This window comes from Callorhinchus milii, unplaced genomic scaffold, assembly GCF_018977255.1.
Source record: "Callorhinchus milii isolate IMCB2004 unplaced genomic scaffold, IMCB_Cmil_1.0 Scaffold3, whole genome shotgun sequence".
In the NCBI taxonomy this organism is placed as follows: domain Eukaryota; kingdom Metazoa; phylum Chordata; class Chondrichthyes; order Chimaeriformes; family Callorhinchidae; genus Callorhinchus; species Callorhinchus milii.
Window position 1 is genome coordinate 14959986 of NW_024704744.1, and position 24498 is coordinate 14984483.

Consider the following 24498-nt stretch of genomic DNA (forward strand, 5'->3'; position numbering starts at 1 on the left):
TGCCTTCAAAAAACAATAACAAATTGGTCATTTTCAATCCACGACTGTTTGTGAGACACTGCCGTGCGCAACTGTCTGCCGCGTTTCGCCCACAAATATACGGTCAAAACATTTTACAGCATATTCTGTGAAGCGCTTTGAGACGTCGAGAAGACATGAAAAGCACTATATCAAATGCAAGGATTATTATTATAATAAGGTTCCAAACATAAGATCATGGTGACCATGTTATAACAGGGCAGTTTGGGTCCAGAAATTCAGACCACATGTTAATATGGGAAAAAATGACAGTCAGCGCTTCAAGGTGGTTAGGCAACCTAACATCATTCACTATAGGTTGAGCAAATGCAGGCAGAGAGCACTGCTGAAAGAAGTGACTTGACCAATCCTTTCTGCATGGAATATGCACGGAGCAAGAGCAGGAAGCAGGAAGTGGTGCTTCCTCTGTATAGCTTTCAGGAAGATAGACAGTCAGTGTTAGTAGTGGCTTGCACTTCCAGTATAGTGCTGGTCCACACTGCACCCAAGCTAAAAACCTTAAGCAAGGCACGTAATAAGAGGGTAAGCAACCACCAAAACAATTATACCTACTTGTATCGTGCAAAGGACTAACAATTTGTTTTTTCATACAAAGTTGTATACATCAATAATAATGTCTTTTATACAGAAATAAAAAGACCTTTTCTTCAATTTCCAAATGGAAAAAAAGGCCGGATAATGGAGCCTGTTACAATATTCCAGAACTATAAGTTTGTTAAAACTAAAAAAAAAACTCACTTCATCTTCCACGTTTCGAGAAATGCAAAAAAAATCTGAATATTTAAATCAAGATTCACTATAATCTAATACATTTGAAAGTCAAAAATTCATTTTCTTTCTATCATAGCCTATACAACAACATCTTGCATTTATATAGCGCCCCTCACACAAGGTAGAGTCTCAGAGTGTAATGATTATGCTTTATTCTAATTCTGCATTACTTACCTTCAGCTATGAAATTTTTTGGCTGAATCTACATGCTAAAATGTTGCCAGAATCAATCAAGTGAATGTCAGTCATGCAAACTTCATTGTACAATGAACTCAAAGATATCTGGTGCACATGTTCCAGTGTTTCTATTGTAATTATAATTTAAATGAACTTAATTTGGTAATTATAGCTATTCATGTAGTTATCCATAAACTGAATTAGGAAGCAATCGTGCACCATTCAAGATTAACATGCAATACAACAACCAGCATATCATGCACACATATTGGCAGTTTGACACACCACATAAATGCAGCCAAAATTTTATCCAGGAACAAAGTTTGCATCTAACAGACCATAATAATAATTACCACATGCCGCTGAACTAATTCCAAATAGATCATGTTTGTAAAGAGTCAGTATCCCTCTTTTTCTAACTTCTCTGGGTCCATATTGAAAACTATAGAAAATAAAGGTACAATATCACTCAACAAAACCTAAGAATACTATCCATTCTTAATAAAAAAATCCATTCAGTAATCATATTTGCTGAAGAACATTATTATTCACTCCTTGTGTGAAATTCAATCTAAAAATGTGTTGCATTGTTCATTGGTAAAGAGACATTGCAACTTTAATCCATCTGTTTACAGATAGGTTAACCTTTTGGAGTCTCCTTCATTCTTTGAGCAGTTAATGTTCCACAAACTGTTGGAATGGTTTAAGAAATAAAAATGAGAATTCTTCCAAAGTAGTTCCTTCAAGAAGTTCAATATCATGCCACAATACAATTCAGAAGTGCATTGATTGTTCCCATTTTATACAAGTAGAATTCCCTACTTGTTCGTTTGCCAAGAAAAGGAAAATACCAAATTAATTCCAGCTGCAAAAAAGGTTCACGGAGTAGCCACAGCGAGTACAAGTTAAGCCATTTGAAGAATGAAGATCTTTAACTCCCTCTTTCTTCATTGGCTACACTTGCCAAATTGTTCAAAATGATTAACATAAGTGGAAAATTGTTCTAAGTTGTAGCTTTGCACATTGTATCCAGTTACTGTGGACACTGGACAAACAAGTAGCTGTTGTTCTGGTTCAATGACCCTTAACTCTACTAGAGAATTGTTTCCTTGCCAGCTGGCAGCTGTTTACTACCTCCTCACAATTCTTTCTTTGAAGGTGGGTTCACCCAAGGTACAAGGTACAACGCCACCAAGAGACAAATAATTGCATGGAATTTAATAAGGAATTGATTACAACTATATTAGATATAAAGCAGGTTTTGCACACACAATCTCATGATGCTCAAATTCTTTAAGTCTGAGCAACTGGATCATAAAAAGCTACATTATTTGGATTTTTTTTAACTCCACCAACAAGTATATTCCAAGATGAACTGAACCACCGCATCCAACGAACCTGCATGGATTCTGGTCATGCCTCCTGCTCTAGCCCTTCTGGATGAAAATCTGGAAACCATGAAAATCATCCTGAGCTTCAGATCCCCTATTCCCCCAACCCATGCCTGCTACCCACAAGAAAGCTTGTAAGAGGTTACATTTTGTAGCAATCATCAGTTGGATAGACACAACTCGAGAAGCTTCTCCCTTGCCCTGTCCCCAGCAAAGAGCGACAAGATAGTTGTGAGATACCCGCTTGTCCGAGAAAGTAACAAATGAATCTCTACAGTTAATTTTAGGCGGTGTGGGGAGTGAGGTGTTCATCCATCCACGATACCCACACTTCATCTCCCAATCCCATTTGCTAAATGTCATTGCTCTCCATCTAGATGAGAGCCACACAGCCACCAAGAGCCTATCCAATTATCTCTTCAACTGCCCATAGTAGCCAGACTGCAATACAACATTGGGGGAGCACTGTATTATTCGAGTTGCTACCCTTCAGATGAGACTTACACACAGAAAAGTGTCCAGTCACCAACAAAGTTTGTACACTTCCAGTAACCCTGGGTTCACAGGGGATTCACATTAAAAGCCTAATCACTTAATAATGCCCAATGCCAAAAAACTGATTTGACCCAGTAACCTCCGTTTCCGGCTAAATCTCTCGAATTGATAGTCATGATTTTAGACCCAGAATAATGCACAAACATCAAATGTTTTCATAGAGCTTTAACAGTGTCCTTAGTGAGAACGCACCCAGGGTAAATAAATCTAGCATACAATAATAAAGCACAAACTAAAGTAAGTATGCATAATAATCAATACCATGCAAGATTAATGTGGCTAAACATTATTGTTGCTTGATCCTGCATTCACATTCAAAGCAAAAAGGAGAATACTCTTTTCGTAATATAGAGTGAGGAAGGGAGGAGAGAGAAACATTGCAATGTGGACAACAACAATCCTATAATAAAACTGTAAGGCATCAACTCCATTCATTCTTATCTGACAATTCGAAGCAAACATAATCCCAATCAAGCAAAATATTTCCTGGAAAATTAGTTTCTGTCTCGTAATGATAAAAAATACTAATCACTGCCAGTTCTCTTCTCATGAGCAGACATATTGTTGCACAAGTCTATATATTTAATAAAACTACAAGGAAAGAGACTTTACATTTGGTCAAATCAATAATATTTACAAAGATGTACTGCAATAAGTCACATAAAAACGGTCAGAGTAGCACTTAATCTGCTCATGGCTGAATAAATTGCATGGCAGTAGGACGTCATATTGAAGCTTATTCAATGGGAAAGTACATGTTGAAAGAAATGCTCAACAACATTCTGCTGAAGGATGAATTTAAACTACATCAAAACTGAAGTTGGGCTTCTCTAGTATAGAATATGATTATTGGCCAAAATAAGACAAAAGATTTACTAATTATTTGATAATGTCAGTCATTTGGTAGTAGTGGGCTCAGAACTGCAGGATTCAGGTTTATGGGGGAAATTACTGGGACTAAATCCAAACTAAAAGTTGCCAAATTGACGAGAAATTTAGGGAATACAACAGAAAAGCTAAGCAAATATATTTTTGCAATTTTTTTCCCGAGCTCCATTTGGATGTATGGATTCAACTTTGACCAGCAAGTTCATCAATCCCAGGAGACTGAAATTCCACCTAACCTGAACCTGTGTCAGGACTACCTTTAAGAGTTAATTTTTCATTTATGTTAAAATTTAAGGTCAAAATTAATGAAACTTTAAATTTAGTCCTAATCTGGAAGTTTTTTTTTAAAAAAAAGGAACACTGGTTTCCCATTTTAAACACAATTTAAGAATTCTCCTCAATTCAATATAATCCTAAACATTTAAGACAAAATGGTCTTTATAGACAAAATCTAGGCGGCAATTCAAGCCTCAGAAATCCCTGCAATTAATTTCACTCAGTAGAATGCCAACTTTTTTGTTGGATTCCTGTTCAAAATTAATCCCTGGCCAAACTGGTTTCAGACAAATCGACTCCAGCTCCTAATAAAATTATGCCAATATAACGCCTACATTTTACGTCATACAAATGACTTGACCATATTTAGGCAAGCCACAAAGATCCAATGTAGCGAGATATGAACCTGTCAAAGTTCTGGTGAGAAACACAGTAACATAACTTGGGGAGCAATTCAATGCTAGGGCTAAATTATGTCAGCAGCAACAATTTAAAACATGAAACCCCAGTTGAACGTCACCTAATGAACACAATTTTTTTAAAAAAATCTGCTTACCATCGTGAATTTCAAAGGCCAGGCTGGTTATCTTCTGTGTCATGATCATCATTGGACTATAAGGCAGAAAATAAACAATTCATTTAAACATTTAAGAACAAAACAATCTAGTATCCTTAAGGGGAAGATCAGACTACTGATTAAGAGTTAATTTTCCATTTATATTATAGAGGAAACATTCACTTATTTAAAATGAAAAGGTGCAATTTGCAGATGTTCATTCTTCAGTTAACCATCATGAATACTGGAGCATTTTTGCTAGAGCAGGATGAGCGGTGGGGAACATCACAAGGCAGACATTCTCAATTTTGACATAATTTCCCAGGGAGCAAATAGAGTTGATTACCAAAGAATCATACAGCATAGAAGGAGGCCATTCGGCCCATTGTGTCTGTGCCGGCTCTTTGAAAAGAACTATCCAATTCAATCCCACTCCCCCGCTCTCTCCCCATAGCCCTGCAAACTTGTCCTCCCCAAATAATTATCTTCTTCTCTCTTAAAAGCTGTTATCGAATCGGCTTTCACCACCATTTCAGACAATGCATTCCAGATGAGAACAACTCGATGCGTAAAAAAAATTCTCCTCACCTCCCTTCTGTTTCTTTTAACAACTATTTTAAATCGGTGCCCTTGGGTTACCAACCCACCCACCAGTGGAAATAGTTTCTCCTTGGTCATCTTATCGAATCCCCTCAATTTTGAAAACTTCTATTAAGTCTCCTCTTAACCTTCTCTGCTCCAAGGAGAATAATCCTAGCTTCTCTAGCCTCTCCTCATAACTGAAGTCACTCATTCCTGGTACCATCCTGGTAAATCTCCTTTGCACTGTCTCCAATGCCTTGACATCCTTCCTAAAGTGTGGGACCCAGAACTGAACACAGTACTCTCTCTGAGGCCTAAGCAATGTTTTTTAAAGGTTTATCACAACTTCCTGACTTTTGTATTCTGTGCCCCTATATATAAAGCCATATGCTTTTTTTAAACAGCTTTATCTCCCTGTTCTGCCACCTTCAAAGATTTACTTATATGAACACCCAGATCTCTCTGTTCCTTCACCCACTTTAAGATTGTACCATCAGCTTATATTCCCTCTCCTCATTCTTCCTTTCAAAAAACATCACTTCGCATTTCTCCACGTTAAACTTCATCTGCCACGTTTCTGCCCATTTTACCAGTCTGTCTATGTCCATTTGCAGTGCTACTATCTTCCTCACTGTTTACTACTTTTCCGAACTTAGTATCATCTGCAAACTTGGAAATTGTAGTTCCTATACCCAAGTCCATGTCATTTATATAGATCACAAACAGTGGTCCCAATACTGATCCCTGGGGGTCACCACTGCACACCTCCCTCCAGTCAGAAAACAACTGTTCACCACCACTCTCTGTTTTCTGTCTCTCAGCCAGTTCTGTATCCAGGCTGCCACTGTCCCTTTAATACCATGGGCTTCTATTTTGCTAACAAGTCCCTTATGTGGCACTTTATCAAATGCCTTTTGAAAATCTATATAAACTACATCAACTGCACTACCTTCATCCACCCTCTCCGTTACTTCATCAAAAAATTCTTATCAGATTTGTTAGACCCGATTTTTAACAAATCTGTGTTGGCTGTCCTTTATTAACCCATATTTCCTAAGTGAAAATTTATTTTGACCCGGATTATAGTATCGAAGTTTCCCTACTACTGACGTTAAGCTGACTGGACTGTAGTTCCCAAGTTTATTCTGCTCCCCCTTTTTGTACAGAGGAGTAACATTTGCAACCCTCCAGTCCTCTGCCACCACCCCAGTGTCCAAGGAGGATTGAAAGATTGTGGCTGGAGCCTCCGTTATTTCCACCCTTACTTCTCTCAGTAACTTAGGGTGCATCCCGTCCAGACCAGGTGACTTATCTACCTTGAGCGCTGACAACCTTTTTAGTACCCCCTCTTGGTTTATTCTTATCTTATCCAATTTCTCTACCCTCTCCTCCGAGTGGATTTGGCTGCAACCTCTTCTTTTGTGAAGACAGATACAAAGTACTCATTCAGTACATGAGACATGCCCTCTACCTCCACAAGATTTCCTCTTTGGTCCCTAATTGGACCCACCCTACCTTTGACTAACCTTTTATTCTTTATATGCTTATAAAATACCTTAGGGTTCCCTTTTATGTTACCCGCTAATCTTTTCTTATACAATCTCTTTGCCCCTCTAATTTCCTTTTTCAGTTCTCCTCTGTACTTTCTATATTCTATTTAATTATCTTCTGTAGTTTGAACCTGACATTTATCTTAAACCTGCTTTTTCTGTTAATCCCAATTTCCTCATCCAGGGAGGTTTGGATTCCCTACCTTTCCCCTTTGTGGAAATGTATTTGTTCTGTCCCCGAACTATCTCCTACCTGAAAAGCTTCCCATTGCCTGTTAGCTGTTTTACCTGCCAATCTTTCTTTACAGTCCACCTTGGCTAGGGTCCCTTTTTAACTCACTGAAATTTGCCCTCTTCCAGTTGAGTAACTTCACCTTTGATTGCTCCTTGTCCCTTTACATCAGTACTCTAAACCTAATGATGTTGTGATTACTGTTGTCCAGAAGCTCTCCTACTGAAACCTACTCCACTTGCCCCACTTTATGCCCCAGAACTAGATCCAGCACTGCTTCCTTCCTCGTTGGGCTGGAAACATACTGATCCAGAAAGTTATCCCGCACACATTTCAGCAATCCTTCCCCCTCCTTACCCTTTACTGTTATTTTGCCAGTCTATGGAAGGATAATTGAAGTCCCCCATTATCACTACTCTATTGGTTTAGCATCTTTCTGAAATCTGCTTGCAGATTTGCTCATCTATTTCCTTCCCACTCTTTGATGGTCTATAGAATACAGAGTAACAGCTCCTTTTCTGCTCCTTAACTAACCAAATAGATTCTGTTTTTGGACCCTCTAGCACATCGGCCCTTTGCAGGGCCGTAAACATGTCTTTAGTCAATATTGCCACCCTCTCCTTTTTTTCTTTCCCTATCCCTCCTGAATACATTGTAGCTTGGAATATTCAGCTCCCATTCCTGCCCTTGTTTAAGTCAGGTCTCCGTCATTGCCATTACATCATAACCCCATGTAGCAACTTGAGCCTGCAGCTCACCAATCTTGTTTGTCACACTGCGTGCATTTACACACATGCACTCCAAGACCGATTTAGTCACCCATTTAATCCCTCCTTTTTCTGGATTACTCCTGATTACATTGCTATTAGTCTCTCCTAGCCCTCTGTGTAACTTGTTTGTCCTCTCTAATGCTACACCCTGATTTCCCTTCCCCCCTCAAAATTAGCTTACACCCTTCCCCACAGCACTAGTTAACCTCCCTGTGAAGACATTGGTCCCACCCCTGTTCAGGTGTAACCCATCCAACTTGTACAGGTCCCACCTGTCCCAGAACTGGGCACAATGATCCAGGAACCAGAAGCCTCCTTGCTGCTCCATTTCTCCAGCCATGCATTCATGTGTTTGATTCTGCTGTTTTGATGCTCACTTGTACAAAGCACTGGGAGTAATCCAGAGATCACCACCTTTGAGGTCCTACACTTCAGCTTTTTCCCTAGCTTCTGAAACTCTCTCTCCCTGTAGGATCTCAGCCCTTTTTTCCCCTATATCATGGATTCCAACATGGACCACGACTTCTGGATGTTCCCCTTCCCCCTGTAGAACATTTTATACCCGTTCCATGATGTCTTCAACCCTGGCATCAGGGAAGTAACATACCATGCAAGTCGTGTCTTTGGTTGCAGAAACGACGGTCTACTCCTTTCACCATTGTGTCCCCAGTGACAATTGCATTGACACTCTTCCCTGTATCACCCTCCCTAGAGGTGTCATCACTCTGACTGGTATTCAGTACAGAGAACCGGTTTGTGAGTGCCACACTCTCAGGGGATTTCTGCACTGCCCGTTCTCTCTTCCTACTATGCCGGAAGGTCACCCACTCACTCTCCTTCTGAACCCTCTGTGGCTGGTGGGGTGACCACCTCTTGAAACATTCGATCCATGAACTCTTCAGCCTCCCGTATGCTATGTAGTGACACCAGCCTCTCCTCGAGCTAAGAAACTCTGAGCTCAAGCTTGAGCAGCCGGAGGCACTTCCTACACACGTGTCTGTCCAGGGCACACAAAGCATCCTGGAGTTCCCACATGGCACACATTGTGCATGCAATCGATCTCAGCTGCCCTGCCAATATTCCCAGACATGTTTTATATTATTTTAATATAAACATGATATATTTTATGATTCTGCACGTCTGCACCAAATTCCTTAACAGAATTCTCAGTTTGTTCCACCTCATCAGTCCTCTCCTCAGTCTGCTGGGCTCTCTGCTCAAGTGAGGCGCTCACAAGTCTTCTCCTTTATATTGGACTTGAACAAAAGCACACAGTTTTGACTGGTCAACAGATTTTTTAATCCCAAACACCTCGCCTATGATTAACTGCTAATTGCTGCTTACATATAAGGTTGCCTCTACCTCAAGATAGATTTCCCACTCTTCTGCTGAATGATAAAGAGGTGTCTCTATTGCTGAAGAATTCTATCGCCCGTGGAAAAGGTGAGACCCTCACAAAGGCTCTCAAATCCTCAAATATCCTATCCCTCTGGCCTTCTGCCCGCAGAGATCCTGAAGCAGCCGTCCAGCTGCTCCATTATTGCTTTTCCTCCACCTTCAACTCTCTCGTCCCCCTGAAATTCAGGACCACCTCCAAACCCACCCGATCCCCCTGGTATAACAATCATCTCCGCTCCCTAAAAACCCAAACCCAGCTGCTCGAGCGCAGATGGCAGAAACCTGGCCTGACAGTTCACTATCAACTGTGGCTCGAGCAGCTCCACAGCTACCGCCGTTCTTTGACGCATGCGAAAATGGCCTTCTGCTCCAGCATCATCTTGGAGGCAAAAAACAATCCCAAAGTCCTTTTTTTCACCACCCACTACCTCCTCCGTGCCCTGCCTCAGGTCTCCTCAATCTTCACATCTAATGCCAAGTGCGAGGAGGTCATGGACTTCTTTTCAACCAAAATACATAACATCCACCAGGCAACCTCATCCTCCTGCCTCTTGTCACCCACCACCCCCCCCTCTCCGTCCCCCTCATCCTCCCCATCAGCAGCTCCTACCACGAACCCCATCCTACATTCCTTCCTCCCTCTCACCCACCATCACTTCAATGAAACCCACCACCTGCTGCTGCCTCGAGCCCCTCCCCACCAACTTGCTGGTCACCCGGCTCCCCCTCCTCTGCCCACTACTGGCTGATGTCATCAACCAGTCCCTTTCCTCTGGATCAGTCCCTGCCCCCCTCAAAACTGCTGTCATCACCCCTCCTCCTCCTCAAAAAACCTTCCTTAGGTCCCTCAAACCCCGGCCACTACTGCTCTAATTCAAACTTGTCCTTCCTCGCTAAAGTCCTAGAATGCGTTGTTGCCAATCAACTCCGCGCACACCTCTCCTCCCACTCCCTCTTCGAACCCCTCCAGTCCGGTTGCCGCCCTGACCACAGTACAGAGACGGCGCTTGTGAAAGTCTCATATGACATCCTCTCTTTCTGTGACCAGGGCTCCCTCTGCCTCCTTGTCCTCCTGTACCACTCCACCGCTTTCGACACAGTCAATCACGCCATCCTCCTCCACTGCCTTTTCTCCATCATCCACCTCAGTGGACCGCATTCGCCTGGTTCGAGTACTACCTCACAAACTGCCAGCAGTACATCTGCACAAACAGCTTTTCCTCCCGCTCTCACACGGTTACCTGTGGGGTACCCCAAAGATCCAACCTTGGCCCCCCCCTCTTCCTAATCTATGTGCTCCCTCTTGGGGATGTCATCCGGAGACATGGGGTACACTTCCACATGTATGCGGATGACACTCAACTCTATTTTTTCACCTCACTTTGTGACCCCCAGTCCCTGATGTTCTGTCAGCCTGCCTGTCAGACCTCAGGAACTGGATGAGCGCAAATTTCCTTCAGCTAAATGTTGACAAGACGGAAGCCCTACGCTTGGCTCTCATCAACGTCTAAAATCGCATGCTTCTCACCTCCTCCACCTACGTGACCTCCCCCTAAAACTCTCCGAACCCGTATGCAACCTAGGTGTCAGGTTCGACTCCCAATTATCCTTCCACCCCCACATCCGGTCCCTCACCAGCACCGCTTTCTTCCACCTCCGACGCATCATCTGTCTCCACCAATACTCAATCCAAAAGCCGCTGAAATCCTGGTTCATGCCTTTGTCACCTCTCGGCTGGACTATTCAAATGCCCTCATCACCAGTCTCCCATCCACTACCAATCATAAAATCCAGATCATCCAAAACTCTGCCGCTCGCATTCTTACCCACACCAAACTCCACTCCCCGATTACCCCAGTCCTTGCCAGACTGCACTGGCTGCCTGTCCCAGAGAAGATCGACTTCAAGATCCTCACCCTTGTCTTCAAATCCCTCCACTCCTCTGCAACCCCTACCTCTCTGACCTCCTCTCTCCTCACAACAGTGCCCGTTGCCTTCGCTCCACCGAGTCTGGCCTCCTCCTTGTCCCCCGAGTCCATCATCGGCGGCCGTGCCTTCAGCCACTACACCGCGAGGGTCTGGAACTCCCTTCCTCACTCCCTTCGCCTCTCCCCCTCTCTTCCTATTTTCAGGTCTCGGCTGAAGACCTTACTTTTCGACTGCGCCTTTGGTCATGGAGAATGCACTCAACCAAGTTTATATTTGGATTCAGCTTGGCTAAATACTTCACATTCACAGATAATGGACACTGGTAGAGCGATCTGTATTACACAAGTAAAAAAAACTCTTAAGGGTATTGATATCATAGACTAACTGATGGGGAGGTGGCTGAAAAGAAAGAACAAGAAAATATGGCTCTCTCCTAATTCCTCTAATACAAGTGCAAATACTATATACTACATTTGGTAGAAACCTAGAATGGGACCAAAAAAAATCAATCTATCGGTGAATCCCAGCAGGTATGTTTCACTGTCAGGACCTATGTGGCTAATCATCTGCAGACTGAAGCTAGTATTACAAAAAATAGCTTTCAAAGAGAAATTTGAGGTCACACGAGCTTGTGAAGCATCAGATTTTGATCCTAAAGAGAATAGGATTATGCTTATAGGTTTACAGCATGAAATGAGAAATTAAATAATCTCTTACAGAACCAAAAATTAAGACAGTAATAATAATAATCCTTACATTTGATATAGCGCCTTATCACGTCTTCACAGAATATACTGTAAAGTGAATTGACTGTATATTTTTGTAGGCCGATTGCACACAGCAATGTTCCACAAACAGTAAAACTCATTCAAAAGGCTTAGTTGATAGTTCATCTCAAAATTCCTACTTTATCTCGTCTGATTTGTATGTGGATACAATGAAGTGCACAGCTAAGCTCGAAGGTAAAACAGTTCACCATTCCTTCCCCAGTCTAGGTCTGCATCCAAAGTTGGTCCTAAACATGATTTACCTTAGCACTTATACTATAGTGACCTCAACTCTTTTCTTGGACATTACCGAGTCAAGTTGCATTAAATGCACTCAGTGCATCCAGACAGCTCGGAGCACCAGTGGTCCCAACAACCATAGGATTGGAATTGGCCAATGGTATAGACATCAGCGTCACATTCAATCACTGACAGCGCTCGGGATGGGCCCTAGATCTAAGGCACCTTTTGGAGCAATTAACATTGCAATTAATCTTATGCCCAGCACTAACATAGGAGGGTATCCTCAAGCAGAAAACAAAACACACAAGTATGAAAATGAAATGAATGTGGGGTGGAGCGAATACAATCAAATAATAGAATTCATTGATACAAGCAAACCAATGATCACAAAGTCATAATATCACAACAAAAAACAGTAAAGCCAACTATTGTGAATTATTTCCTATAGTCAAGCCATCAATATGAAAATAATAGTAGAATTATGTTTTGAAAAAGAAATAAGGACCCATTATTTCAAGTACTTAAAAATTAATCGAAAAATATTTTGTAATATTTTATATTTGTGGAGTCCTGTAGCTCAGTGGTTAGAGCACTCGCTTTGCAAGCGAGAGACCTGAGTTCAATTCCAGGCAGGGCGAAACCGTGGCGAAGTTTCCTTACTCCACACGCCTAATAATAATCCCTCCAAAACCAAAAACAATAATAAATTGATCATTTTCAATCTACGACTGTTTGTGGGACATTGCTGTGCGCAATTGGCTGCCGCGTTCGCCCACAAATATACAGTCAATTCACTTTACAGTGTGTTCTGTGAAGCGCTTTGGGACGTCCACCCGACGTGAAAAGCGCTATATCAAATGCAAGGATTATTATTATAATAACTGCACAGCAAACCCAAACAAATGATGATGAGGAGGAAAGATACTGATCAATGCAATCATTGTGCATCTAAATGAAGTGCTCTAAGGAATGGCAGAGGAGAAAACGTGGGACACTGAAGCGAGCTATACAACTATATACATTCTCATTCAATTTGCACATTAGTCTATTTGTTTCAAAACAAAGATACCATTGGATAGTAAATCACAGCATTATGTTCCACTCACAGACTCACAAGTGAGGTTCAGATAAACAAGGCCCTTCAGCCCATTTGATCTCATCCTTTCACATAATCACCCAATCCTCCTCCCATCACAGAATCATGCTTTTTTTTAAAATCAATCCAGCTTCCTGGTCTCAAACACCCTTCCTAGTAACCTGTTCCAGTCTGGATAAAGATGTTTCTGGTGTCTGTCCTAAAATTTCTCTTTGCACCCCGAAACCTGTGTCCTCTTATTCTCCTGTTTTGGTACAAACAAGAATTGTTCTAGAAATGTCTGAAAGACTTACTTTCTCAATAATTCATTTAAAGCTCTTAATATTCAATGTTGTACTAACTGTACTGAGCTCACATTTAGTTCAGGGAACATGGGAATGAATAGTTGGCATATTTTATACATAGGAATGAGGTTTGAGTGCAATATACTTCAAGAAGCAAATATCTATGATTTCTACAGTTTATTTAGTAGGTCAACTGCTAAAACAATACAGAATTTTTGATGCATTGATTTAAAGACAATGAGGGACTAATACACTTACCCAGAGAAATCAGTTGAATACAGTCCATAATCAAAAAGGTACACTCTACTAATTTGGCACATCGTGAGGTATCCCAAAGCAATGACGAAACAAAACCTGAGGAGGCAAAAGGTAAACTATAACCTACAGAAAGAACAACATGCTTATGGCCAAAAATGCTTATGGTTTCAGGATTGTTTTAAGTCTAAGAAATCCATCCATCCGTCCACCTATCTGCAGCCCAAGTCCTCTCCTGTACTAGGCTCTGTGCACATAATAGCCTCCATCCTTGCACAGCTCCACTGACTCCCCATCCCCCAGTGGATCAAGTTCAAGATTTAAGCGCTCTGAGGCACTACCCTGGGTGGAGGACGCTGTATAAGTGCAAATTGTTGTTGTAAGTTGTTGTTGATCCTGGTTCTCACGTTTAAATCCCTCCATGGTCTAGCCATAGCATGTAATGCATATAATTCAGTTATAATGGGGCAAGAAGTTGAAAATTAAATGACAATCAACTACCTTTCCACCAACTAGCTTCTATTCCAGGACTCCTCTCCAGTGACCGACTGCTTGTATCAAGTTCATAGCACAGCTGAATGACCTCAAGACCCAAGCTACAGTGATAATTCTTATCAGCTCGCCTAGACGTTTCAACTATCCTGAATCCTAGGCTGTCTACATCCACATCCCCCGCCCCAACCGCCCTACTATCGGTGGCCGGGCCTTCAGCCTCTCAGCCCCGAGGCTCTGGAACTCTATCCCCCAGTGCCTTCGCCGCCTCCTCCCTTTCCTCCTTCAAGGCCGGTCTCAAGACCTTTCTCTTTGACCGAGCCTTCAGCTCCCCTCTTGACTCTCTACTCCCTCCTCGCTCCCTCCCTTCCCTCCCCTCACCCTGACCATTTCCCCCCTGCTCGGGTCCTGACCCAACTGTACAGCGCCTTGGGACGTCCTACCGATGTGAAAGGCGCTCAATAAATGGAATCTTGTTGTTGTTGTTGTTGTTGTTGTCTCTCCCATTCAAGACTCTATACAATTATTATAACCAACCTTGCAAAGCTCTATTGGTTCCTATTACTTCAGCTCTATTGGTTCCCTGTACCAAAACCATTTTGCTTTGCTGCCTCTCTCGTAAAATCTCTCACTGTACCTTTGGTCAAAATCTTTAAATGTATTTCCCTGCTCACTGCATTTGTCAAGCACATCAAAACATGTGTTTAAATGAAGGGTGCTATATAAATGCAAGTTGTTTTTTCCTTTTAAAATAAAGAGAGAAGCTCAACCAGAGTAAAAGATCACTGGTTCTAGGCAAGCAATTCCCTATGTCTGATTCAATATCATCATTTACGTCAAGCAGAGATAGGTTTCCCTCAGAGAACAGTGAAATGTATATTTACATGATTNAAAAAAACCTCCAACCAATACCCACTGACAGCGAGCAAGTCACTGCACATCGATTTTATAAAATCTACATCATTGCTCTGAGAGCAAAGGTGTGTTTGCCTTTGGTAAATTGGCCTGCCTGTTCTCCTGGGTCAACAAGCAGTCTCCACCTCTTGTAATCAAACAAGTCATTCGACAGGTTTGAATGTAGCCAAGAAGAATTATCTTCAAAACTCATTCCAGGCACTTAGGTACAAATTAATTTTAAGCCATGTACTTCTAAAGCACTCTCTGCATAAAAGTCTAGACTGTACAGGATATGCTAAACTGAAACCGGACAATTTCTTGAAAATGCCAACTTGTAAAGCATTGATTTTTATAAAAATATTGCATTTCATAATAGCGCCTTATAGCACAAAGTACAAAAATACCCTCAACTTTTAAAAGAGATTAATGCAATGAATATGCTTTAAATCAGCTATTCTGTCAGCATTGCACTTTCTCATCACTTTGTGCTGTTTTTCAAAACAAGCTCTGCATGGAGGATGTAGACTGACCTGTGCCTGGAAGCAGTGGGTGTCATGCCATGGTATGAAAGTTAACGCCCTTTGTGTGAAATTTCTATAATTTAACCATTTGTAATATGGCAACAGGCATCACAAAGAGGAGACCACAGCTCGCCCTTTATACAGATTTACAGCAAGGGTGTGCTGGATAGTAAGGAGTGGGAATCAATTCTATTTAACACAGATTACTGAGGCAAAACCTAGGACACCATCCCCTAACCCCGGCTGAGACCAACCAACCAAGCACAGATTTGGGAGATAAAATCTGATCCCCTCCAGTAGGTACATTACACTTTGTACTGCGACCTCCTAACCCCCTACCAACCTGCCCGTTCCCTCCGCTCAGCCGGCTCTGGCCTGCTCCACGTTCCGACCCACCCGTCCCACCATTGGCAGGAGAGCCTTTAGCCACTCTGCCCCAACCTCTGGAACTCCATCCCCCAGTCACTTTGCTTCTCCCCCTCCTTAGCCTCCTTCAAGTCCCACCTCAGGATCCTCCTCTTTGACCATGCCATCGGCCACCCCCCTTCCCCTTCCCTCTCCCCCCTAACCCCAGCTCGGGTTTGAAATGTTGTACTCCCAACTTGAAAGACGCTAAACAGATGTAATCTTGTTGTTGATGTTGTTGTATGGCTCACCTGTTTTCCAGCTATCAAAGGGACCAATTTAAAACAAAAAAGGATAAACAATATATTTACTTACTTGTGCATGTGCTCCGCACCTCCTATGATCATGATGGAATAAGAGATTCCACTTTGTAAAACAAAATGGAAAGCATACCTGGAAAAGAAAAAGGATTATTCTATAATTCTTGAATTCTAAATCATGTTGAGATTTAAAAATCTTATAGATTGGCAGCACAATTGCAGTACCATTTGGAAAATATACAATTTATGTATTAAACTGGCTGTGTTAAAAAAATGGACACTTTCACTGTAAAACTAGGCTGAGAAAGTGGTGGGGGGGGGGCAGGAAGGAACGGATACAGTTACTCTGCCAACCCTCCCTGAAAATAATTTCCACAATATCAGTTGTCGTCATTGGACATGAACTTTTAAAGAAGATTTTGAAAATAAAAATGGTATTTTCTGAACTGTGAACTATAAACTGCAATTGAACAATGATTAAGACAAAATGTTGTCCATGAAATGATTCCAAATAAATTTAGTCTTAAAATTTGAAAAACACTGTACCCCAATCTACGTTCCCTTGCATCATGGACAGTTCTTCAACCAAGGGCACAGGTTGAATCTTGAATACTTGAATTTACACACTATCACAAGTAACCAACTTGATGCACCTCCAGGGCAGAAACAGCCCTGGTCAAAGTGACAAATGACATTCTGTCCTTCAGCAACTACAACAACAACAACAACAAGATTCCATTTATAAAGCGCCTTTCACGTCAGGAGGACGTCCCAAGGCGCTGCACAGTTGGGTCATGACCCGAGCAGGGGGGAAATGGTCAGGGTGAGGGGAGGGAAGGGAGGGAGCGAGGAGGGGGAAATGGTCAGGGTGAGGGGAGGGAAGGGAGGGAGCGAGGAGGGGGAAGAGAGTCGAGAGGGGAGCTGAAGGCTCGGTCAAAGAGAAAGGTTTTGAGACCGGCCTTGAAGGAGGAAAGGGAGGAAGCAAGGCGAAGGCACTGGGGGATGGAGTTCCAGAGCCTGGGGGCTGAGAGGCTGAAGGCCCGACCACCGATGGTAGGGCGGTTGGGGCGGGGGACGTGGAGCAGACCGGAGCCAGAGGAACGGAGGGTACGGGCAGGTAGGTAGGGGGATAGTAGGTTGGAGAGGTAGGAGGGAGCAAGGCCGTGAATGGCCTTGTAGGTGAGGATGAGGATCTTGAAATCAATCCTCTGGGGGATGGGGAGCCAGTGGAGGCGAGCGAGGGTGGGAGTGATGTGGTCCCGAAGCCTGGTGCGGGACAGTACACGAGCTGCAGAGTTCTGAATGACCTGCAGCTTGTGGAGGGAGGTGGCGGGAAGGCCGGCGAGGAGAGAGTTCCCATAGTCCAGCCTTGAGGTGACAAAGGCGTGAACCAGGGTTTCAGCAGCGTGAGGGGTGAGGTAATGCCGTAGTCTGGCGATGTTCCGGAGGTGATGGAAGGCGGTGCCAGTTGTGGTGCGGATGTGAGGGAGAAAGGACAGCTCAGGGTCGAACAAAACGCCGAGGTTCCTGACTGGCTTTGAGAGGTGGAGAGTGCAGCCTTGGATGCTGATGGTGTCAGCGCCTGAGGTGCGGAGGCGCTGACGTGAGCCAATCAGGAGGGCCTCGGTTTTTCGCACGTTGAGCTGAAGAAAGTTGTCTCTCGTCCAGGACTCGATGTCGGACAGGCAGGCTGTCAGGACATCGGTGGTCGTGGAGTTGAGAGTAGAGGAGGAAAGGTAGAGTTGGGTGTCATCCGCATACATGTGGAAGTTAACTCCATGTCTGCGGATGATGTCACCAAGGGGGAGCATATAGAGGGTGAAGAGGAGGGGACCGAGGACAGAGCCCTGAGGGACACCACATGAGACAGTGCGGGGGGTGGAGGAGAAGCCATTCGTCGAGACAAAGTGAAGACGGTGAGAAAGGTACGACCTAAACCATTCAAGGACAGTGCCTTGAAGGTTGAGGTGGGAGGACAAGCGGTGGAGTAGGATAGCGTGGTCGACCGTATCGAATGCTGCCGATAGGTCGAGGAGGACGAGGAGACAGAGGGAGCCCTGGTCACAGATGGTCAGGATATCATTGGTGACCTTGACCAGGGCAGTTTCTGTGCTATGGGCAGCACGGAAACCTGACTGAAGGGGTTCGAAAAGAGAATGGGTGGAAAGGAAAGAGCGCAGTTGGGAGGCGACAACTCTTTCCAAGACCTTGGAGAGAAAGGGGAGGTTGGAGATGGGCCGGTAACTTGATAGCTGCGACGCATCAAGGGAGGGTTTTTTCAGGGTGGGCGTGATGATGGCAGTTTTTAATGGAATGGGGACAGAGCCAGAGGAGAGGGACAGGTTGATGATGTCAGTGATATGTGGGGCAAGAAAGTGGAGCTGGGAGATAAGGAGTGGAGTGGGGATGGGGTCAAGGGAGCAGGTGGTTGGTTTTAGGGATAGGATGAGTTCAGTGACAGAGGGTGGGGAAACGGGTACGAAGGTGTGTAGGGGAGGATGGGTAGGAGTCGGAGTGTGGGAGGGAAGGGGTGGGTGGTGGGTGGAAGTTGGAGGGGAAGTGACCGCGGAGCGGATTCCCTTGATCTTGGATTCAAGGAAATCCAGCATCTCCTCGCAGTGAAGGTTGGAGGAGATGACCTGCGCGGGGTGGCGGGGGGGACGGAGGAGTCGGGTTGTGGTGGAAAACAGTAGCCTGGGGTTGTTCTTCGCCTCCAGGATTATCCTGGAGTAGAAGGACGACTTGGCCGAGGCTAGAGTGGAGCGGTAAATTTTGAGGAGGTCCAGCCAGATTTGTCGGTGGACCGTTAGGCCAGATTTGACACAGGTGCGTTCAGCAGCCCGCACCTGGCTTTTCAGTGAGCGGAGGTGGGTGGTGTACCAGGGGGAGGAGCGGGAGTAGGAGACAGTGCGGGAAGTGATGGGGGCAAGAGTATCGAGTGTGGAGGAGAGGGTATTGTGGAGGAGGGAGAGAGGAGAAGAGGGGTCGGTGAGGGTTGAAGGCCAGAGGGAGAGGAGTTCAGAGGACTCCAAGGCATCGGTTAGGGATTGTGGGGGTAACTTCTTCCAAGGGCACCCTCTGCCTCCTCGTCCTCCTTGACCTCTCTGCCGCCTTTGACACCGTCGACCACTCTATCCTCATCCACCGCCTCTCCTCTCACCTCAACTTTCATGGCTCTGTCCTTAACTGGTTCAGATCGTACCTCTCACACCACCTCCACTTCATCTCCACAAACAGTTTCTCTTCTTGCGCGGCGTTCCTCAGGGCTCTGTCCTTGGTCCCCTCCTCTTCAATATCTATATGCTCCCTCTTGGTGACATCATCCTCAGATATGGGGTCAACTTCCACATGTATGCGGATGACATCCAACTCTACCTCTCTGCCTCCACCCTTGACTCATGGACCACTGCTGTCCTGACAGAATTTCTGTCAGACATCGTCCTGGTTTAGAGCTAATTTTCTTCAGTTGAATATCAACAAGACTGAGGCTCTCCTGATTGGCTCCCGTCCCCGCCTCCACACCTCAGGCGCTGACAGATTCACTATCCATGGATGCACACTCCACCTTACTAAGCCAGTCCGGAACCTGGATAGCTTGTTTGACCCTAAACTATCCTTTATACCTCCCATCTGTGCTATGACCCGTTCTGCCTTCCCCCACCTCCGCAACTTGACCATCTGAGTCACCCTACCAGCTAAAGGATGGAAAGCTTCTCCCCCATTAACCCTGATGAGAAGACCTGAAGGACAGAGGCAATGTCAAGATGGCGGTGCTGCGGGCTGACCGGTTGATTGGGCAAATGGATAAATATACTCTCCAAGTGACACAGAAGTAGAGTACCCAAAAGGGACTGTGCCATGAGAGAGAAACAGTGGAGAAAGACATTGAAAGATCCCCTCCCTGCACATGCTGAAGAAAAGTGCAATCAGGGAGCCTCAAGGCTATGCAAAGCCATAAAATATAAAGCCAGCAATGGAAATGTTTGAGTGAAATGGTCAGTCATGCTTCAAGAACATAGTGGACCCGTGGCAAGGATCAAGGGAAAGTTAGTTAGACATGCCAAAAGTTCAGGCAAAAGTGGTGGGCCACCCCTTTCAAGAAGCACATAATAGACAGGAGGTGGAACATCACAAGAACAACAAATGACAATCTATATTTATATAGCTCATTTCACATCAGGAGGAAATCCCAAGGTGCTGCAGAAGCACCTTGGAGGGCAGAACATACCAGAGTTCCTTCTTAGTGAAAAGCCATTGTGTGATAGGAGCTTCTGATCATTTGATTAAATATTCTAAAAAGGTAACAACAAGATTACATTTGTATAGCGCCTTTCACGTTGGGAGGACGTTCCAAGGCACTGGACAGTGTACAGCATTTCAGACCCGAGCTGGGGTCAGGGGGAGAGAAGGGAGGGAGGGGAAGGGGGGTGGCCGATGGCATGGTCGAAGAGGAGGGTCTTGAGGCGGGACTTGAAGGAGGCTAAGGAGGGGGCGAGGCGGAGTGATTGGGGGAAGGAATTCCAGTGGTTGGGGGCAGAGTGGCTGAAGGCTCTCCTGCCAATGGTGGGGTGGGTGGGTCGGGGGACATGGAGCAGGGCGGAGCCGGCTGAGTGGAGCGAGCGGGCGGGTTGGTAGGGGTTTAAGAGGTCGAAGAGGTTATGGAGGGCTTTGTAGGTGAGGACCAGATCTTGAACTGGATCCTCTGAAGGATAGGGAGCCAATGGAGTCAGGAGAGAATGGGGGAGATGGGGTCACGGAGTTCGGTGCGGGAGAGGACACGGGCTGCAGAGTTCTGGATTATCTGCAGCCTGTGGAGGAAGGAGTTGGGAAGGCCGACAAGCAGGGCATTTGCATAGTCGAGCCTGGAAGTGATGAAAGCATGAACAAGAGTTTCAGCGCAGGCAAGTAACAGATATGAGAGGATCTCACAGCAGTGCTGGTCAAAGTTGTTGGCAGCCAATCAAGGCACAAGGAATACATGATTGGTACACCATTTGTGGCAGAGAGGACGCTCCCACGGCCAAGGTTTAGAGATCATATTAGCTTCCTGCTTGGGTGGAAACCCTTCATTGTGCAGGCCTTGTGACATCCTTCGGTTGTGAAAGGAGCTACATAAATGTACTTTATTGTTGTTTGACCCATAAGTCCTGTAGCTCAAGGGTTAGAGCACTCGCCTCGCAAGTGAGAGACTTGGGTTCAATTCCTCGCAGGGTGAAACCATTGGCAAGTTTCCTTCCTCCACACCCCCGATAATAATCGTTCAAGAAAAAAAACAATAATAAATTGATCAATTCAATCCAGGACTGTTTGTGGGACACTGATGTGCGCAATTGGCTGTCGCGTTTCGCCCACAAATATACAGTCAATTCACTTTACAGTATATTCTGAAGCACTTTGAGACATCTTAACAAAGTGATAAGGCACAATATCAAATGCAGAGATTATTATTAACAATATTATTTATAAGAAAGGATTTTTTCACTAGAAAATACCATTGTAGTTTATCAGGTCTGTCCCAGAGGAAAAAAACTTAATCTTCCTACAACAAGTTGCATTTACATAGAGGGAGGAATAGGTAAGTGCAGAATATAAATTACACTTCGGTTAAAGTATAATTTTTATTACTTTGGAATGTTTCATTATAATGAAAATTATTGATTTAGAATGCCATCTAAACACAACCAAAGCTGCCAATCTCTTGTGTGGCTGTGGGAAAGAAAATTAATCATTGCTGAGCTACATCCGTCTCTTTCTTTCTCACTCAGGTTGTTTTTCCAGTTGGAGAAGGTAGTTTGTGGTGTTCCACAGGATTCTGTGCTGGGGCCTCTGCTTTTTTCCTTATTCTTATATATCAATGACATCAACCTGGATTATAGGGAGTATGGTGTTGAAGTTTGTACCGTGAACAGCAATGAGCATTTGATATAGCACTTTATCACATCTTTGAGACACCTCAAAGCGCATCACAGAATATACTGTAAAGTGTAGTGACTGTATTTTGTAGGCGAAATGGGGCAGCCAAATGCATACAGTTGGCAAGAGACTGCAAAAAGATTCAAAAAGATTAGCTCAATGAATTAGTGGCAAATGAAGTTTAATGAAGCAAATTTGAGGCGATTCATCTTGGTATAGAAAACTACAAGGGAAGAGAGGATATATTGAACAGCAACATCTTGTTAAGAGCTGAGCAGCAAAGGGATTTGGGAGTGCAGGTACATACGTCATTGAAAATGTCATCAAAAGTGAAAAAGGCTGTAAAGAAAATAGCATGCTGGGTTTGATACACAGGGCATAAAGTACAAAAGCAAAGCAATAATACTATCTATTTTTGTACAAATCATCAGTTAGGCTGCAACTGTGGCACAGTACTCTTACATCTCACTTCAGGCAAAATGTTAACACCTTAGAGGGGTGCAAAGGAGGTTTGTACGAATGATTGTTGGGATGAAGAGCTACGGTTATGAGCAGAGATTGGAAAATTTTGATCTGTTTTCATTAGAGCAGAGAAGGTTAAGGAGGAACCTGATAGCAGTGTACAAAATTATGAGGGGTTTTGACAGGGTAAACTTAAGTTATTTACACTGATATAGAGGAATTAGTGACCAGGGGACATAGTTATAAGATAGCCACAAGAACAGTGAAAAGAGGACATAGAAGGAAACTTTTCCACCCATGGAGTTGTTGGAATACGCAATGCCCTGCTGAGTTGAGTGGTACAAGGGAAAGTAGAGAGGCACATGAATGAAAGAGAGGGGCTTGAAGCGGTAGGGGGATGAGGCAAGGTGGTAGGATTGAGCTGATCTTGTTGCTCTGTGAGTCAGTGCGGACTCGATAGGCGGAGACCTGTTTCTGCGCTGTAGATTTCTAGGTTTCTATCTCAAAGGATAAAGTCAAAGGTGATGGAACCATCTTCCGTATATGGCAGAATTACCCCCACCGCCTTTAACCACCTCCCCCACCACAACTTGCATTTATATAGTTCCCTTCACATACCTTCTAAGGAGAACTTGGAATGCTATACACTAGTAGGGTCAAACACCGAGGTGGGGGGGGGGGGGGGGAGAGGGGGGTGACCATAGGTTTGGTTGAATAGGTCGGTTTTAAGGTAGGACTTAAAGACATTGGGCAAGACAGAGGGGTAGAGAGACAAAACACAAAAGAAGGGTCATGGGGCCGAAACGTTGGCTCACTTTCCTTTTTCCATAGATGGTGCCCGACCTGCTGAGTTTTCCCAGAGACTTCTGTTTTTGTTTCAGAGGGTTAGAGAGATGTAGTTACAGAATAAATGAAACTCCAGAGGGAGTTTCAGAATACAACAGCAGCAACAAAATTACATTTGTATAGCACCTTTCACGTCAAGAGGACGTCCCAAGGCACTGAATGACATGATGACATTTATCCCAGATCCATCGCTAAATATAGCAACACTGACAGCACATTTTGTGATGTAAACTGAGATCTCCACAGAGCCTAAGTTGTGCAAGTCAATATGATGACAGAGGATTTCTGCTGAAAAAGCTGACATCACACGACCCTTTTTTCAGTGATTACACCAGTGGTGGCCAACCTCTTTAGTTGAACAAAATAAATGTTTCTTCGTTGAATATTCCTTGATTGATGGCATAAATCTATGCTATTTTGTTATTTCTATGATTATTTTGTTGGCCAAGCAAAAGGAGCAAAATTATCAAAGAAATAAAATAGCATAGATTTACGCCATAACTCAAGAAATATTTAATCTCGAAATCAAAAAGGTTGGCCAAAACTGGGTTACACATTCAAGTGATTGATCAACACTCATGTAAATGACCAGTGGTGAAATTCCATGTTAACACATTCTAGGTCTATTGATGTTCTGTCTGATTGCCTGAATGAGCCTTGCAACTTAACAGGGACAAAACTGAAGCCAACCTCCTTAGCTTCCATTAATGTTGCCTTACTTCTGGCTCCAACCTCCTCAATCTCTCTGAATTCTCTCTGACTCAAACAAATGTGCAACCTTGACATTCTGGTTCGATCCTCAGCTCTCCATCCTTAATTGCGTTTTGTCCCCGATCAAGATTTTCTTCACCTTTGCCACATTGCCGGCCTCTGCGACAACCTACACCAAATGCCACTGAAACCCTATTTACGTCTTTCGTATCTCTCAACTCGACTTCTGAAA

General features: G+C 44.0%; 1 protein-coding gene across 1 annotated transcript in view; it reads right to left on the reverse strand.

Moving 5' to 3' along the window:
• Positions 1-24498, reverse strand: part of LOC103187129 (lysophospholipid acyltransferase 2) — a 63489-nt gene that overhangs the window by 18712 nt on the left and 20279 nt on the right. Inside the window, exons 3-5 of the mRNA XM_042333066.1 lie at positions 16390-16467; positions 13763-13858; positions 4654-4709 (exon numbers count right to left, since the gene is read on the reverse strand). Of these exons, the coding sequence (XP_042189000.1) occupies positions 4654-4709; positions 13763-13858; positions 16390-16421 (184 nt within the window). The 5' untranslated portion in view covers positions 16422-16467. The remainder of the gene's footprint in view (positions 1-4653; positions 4710-13762; positions 13859-16389; positions 16468-24498) is intronic.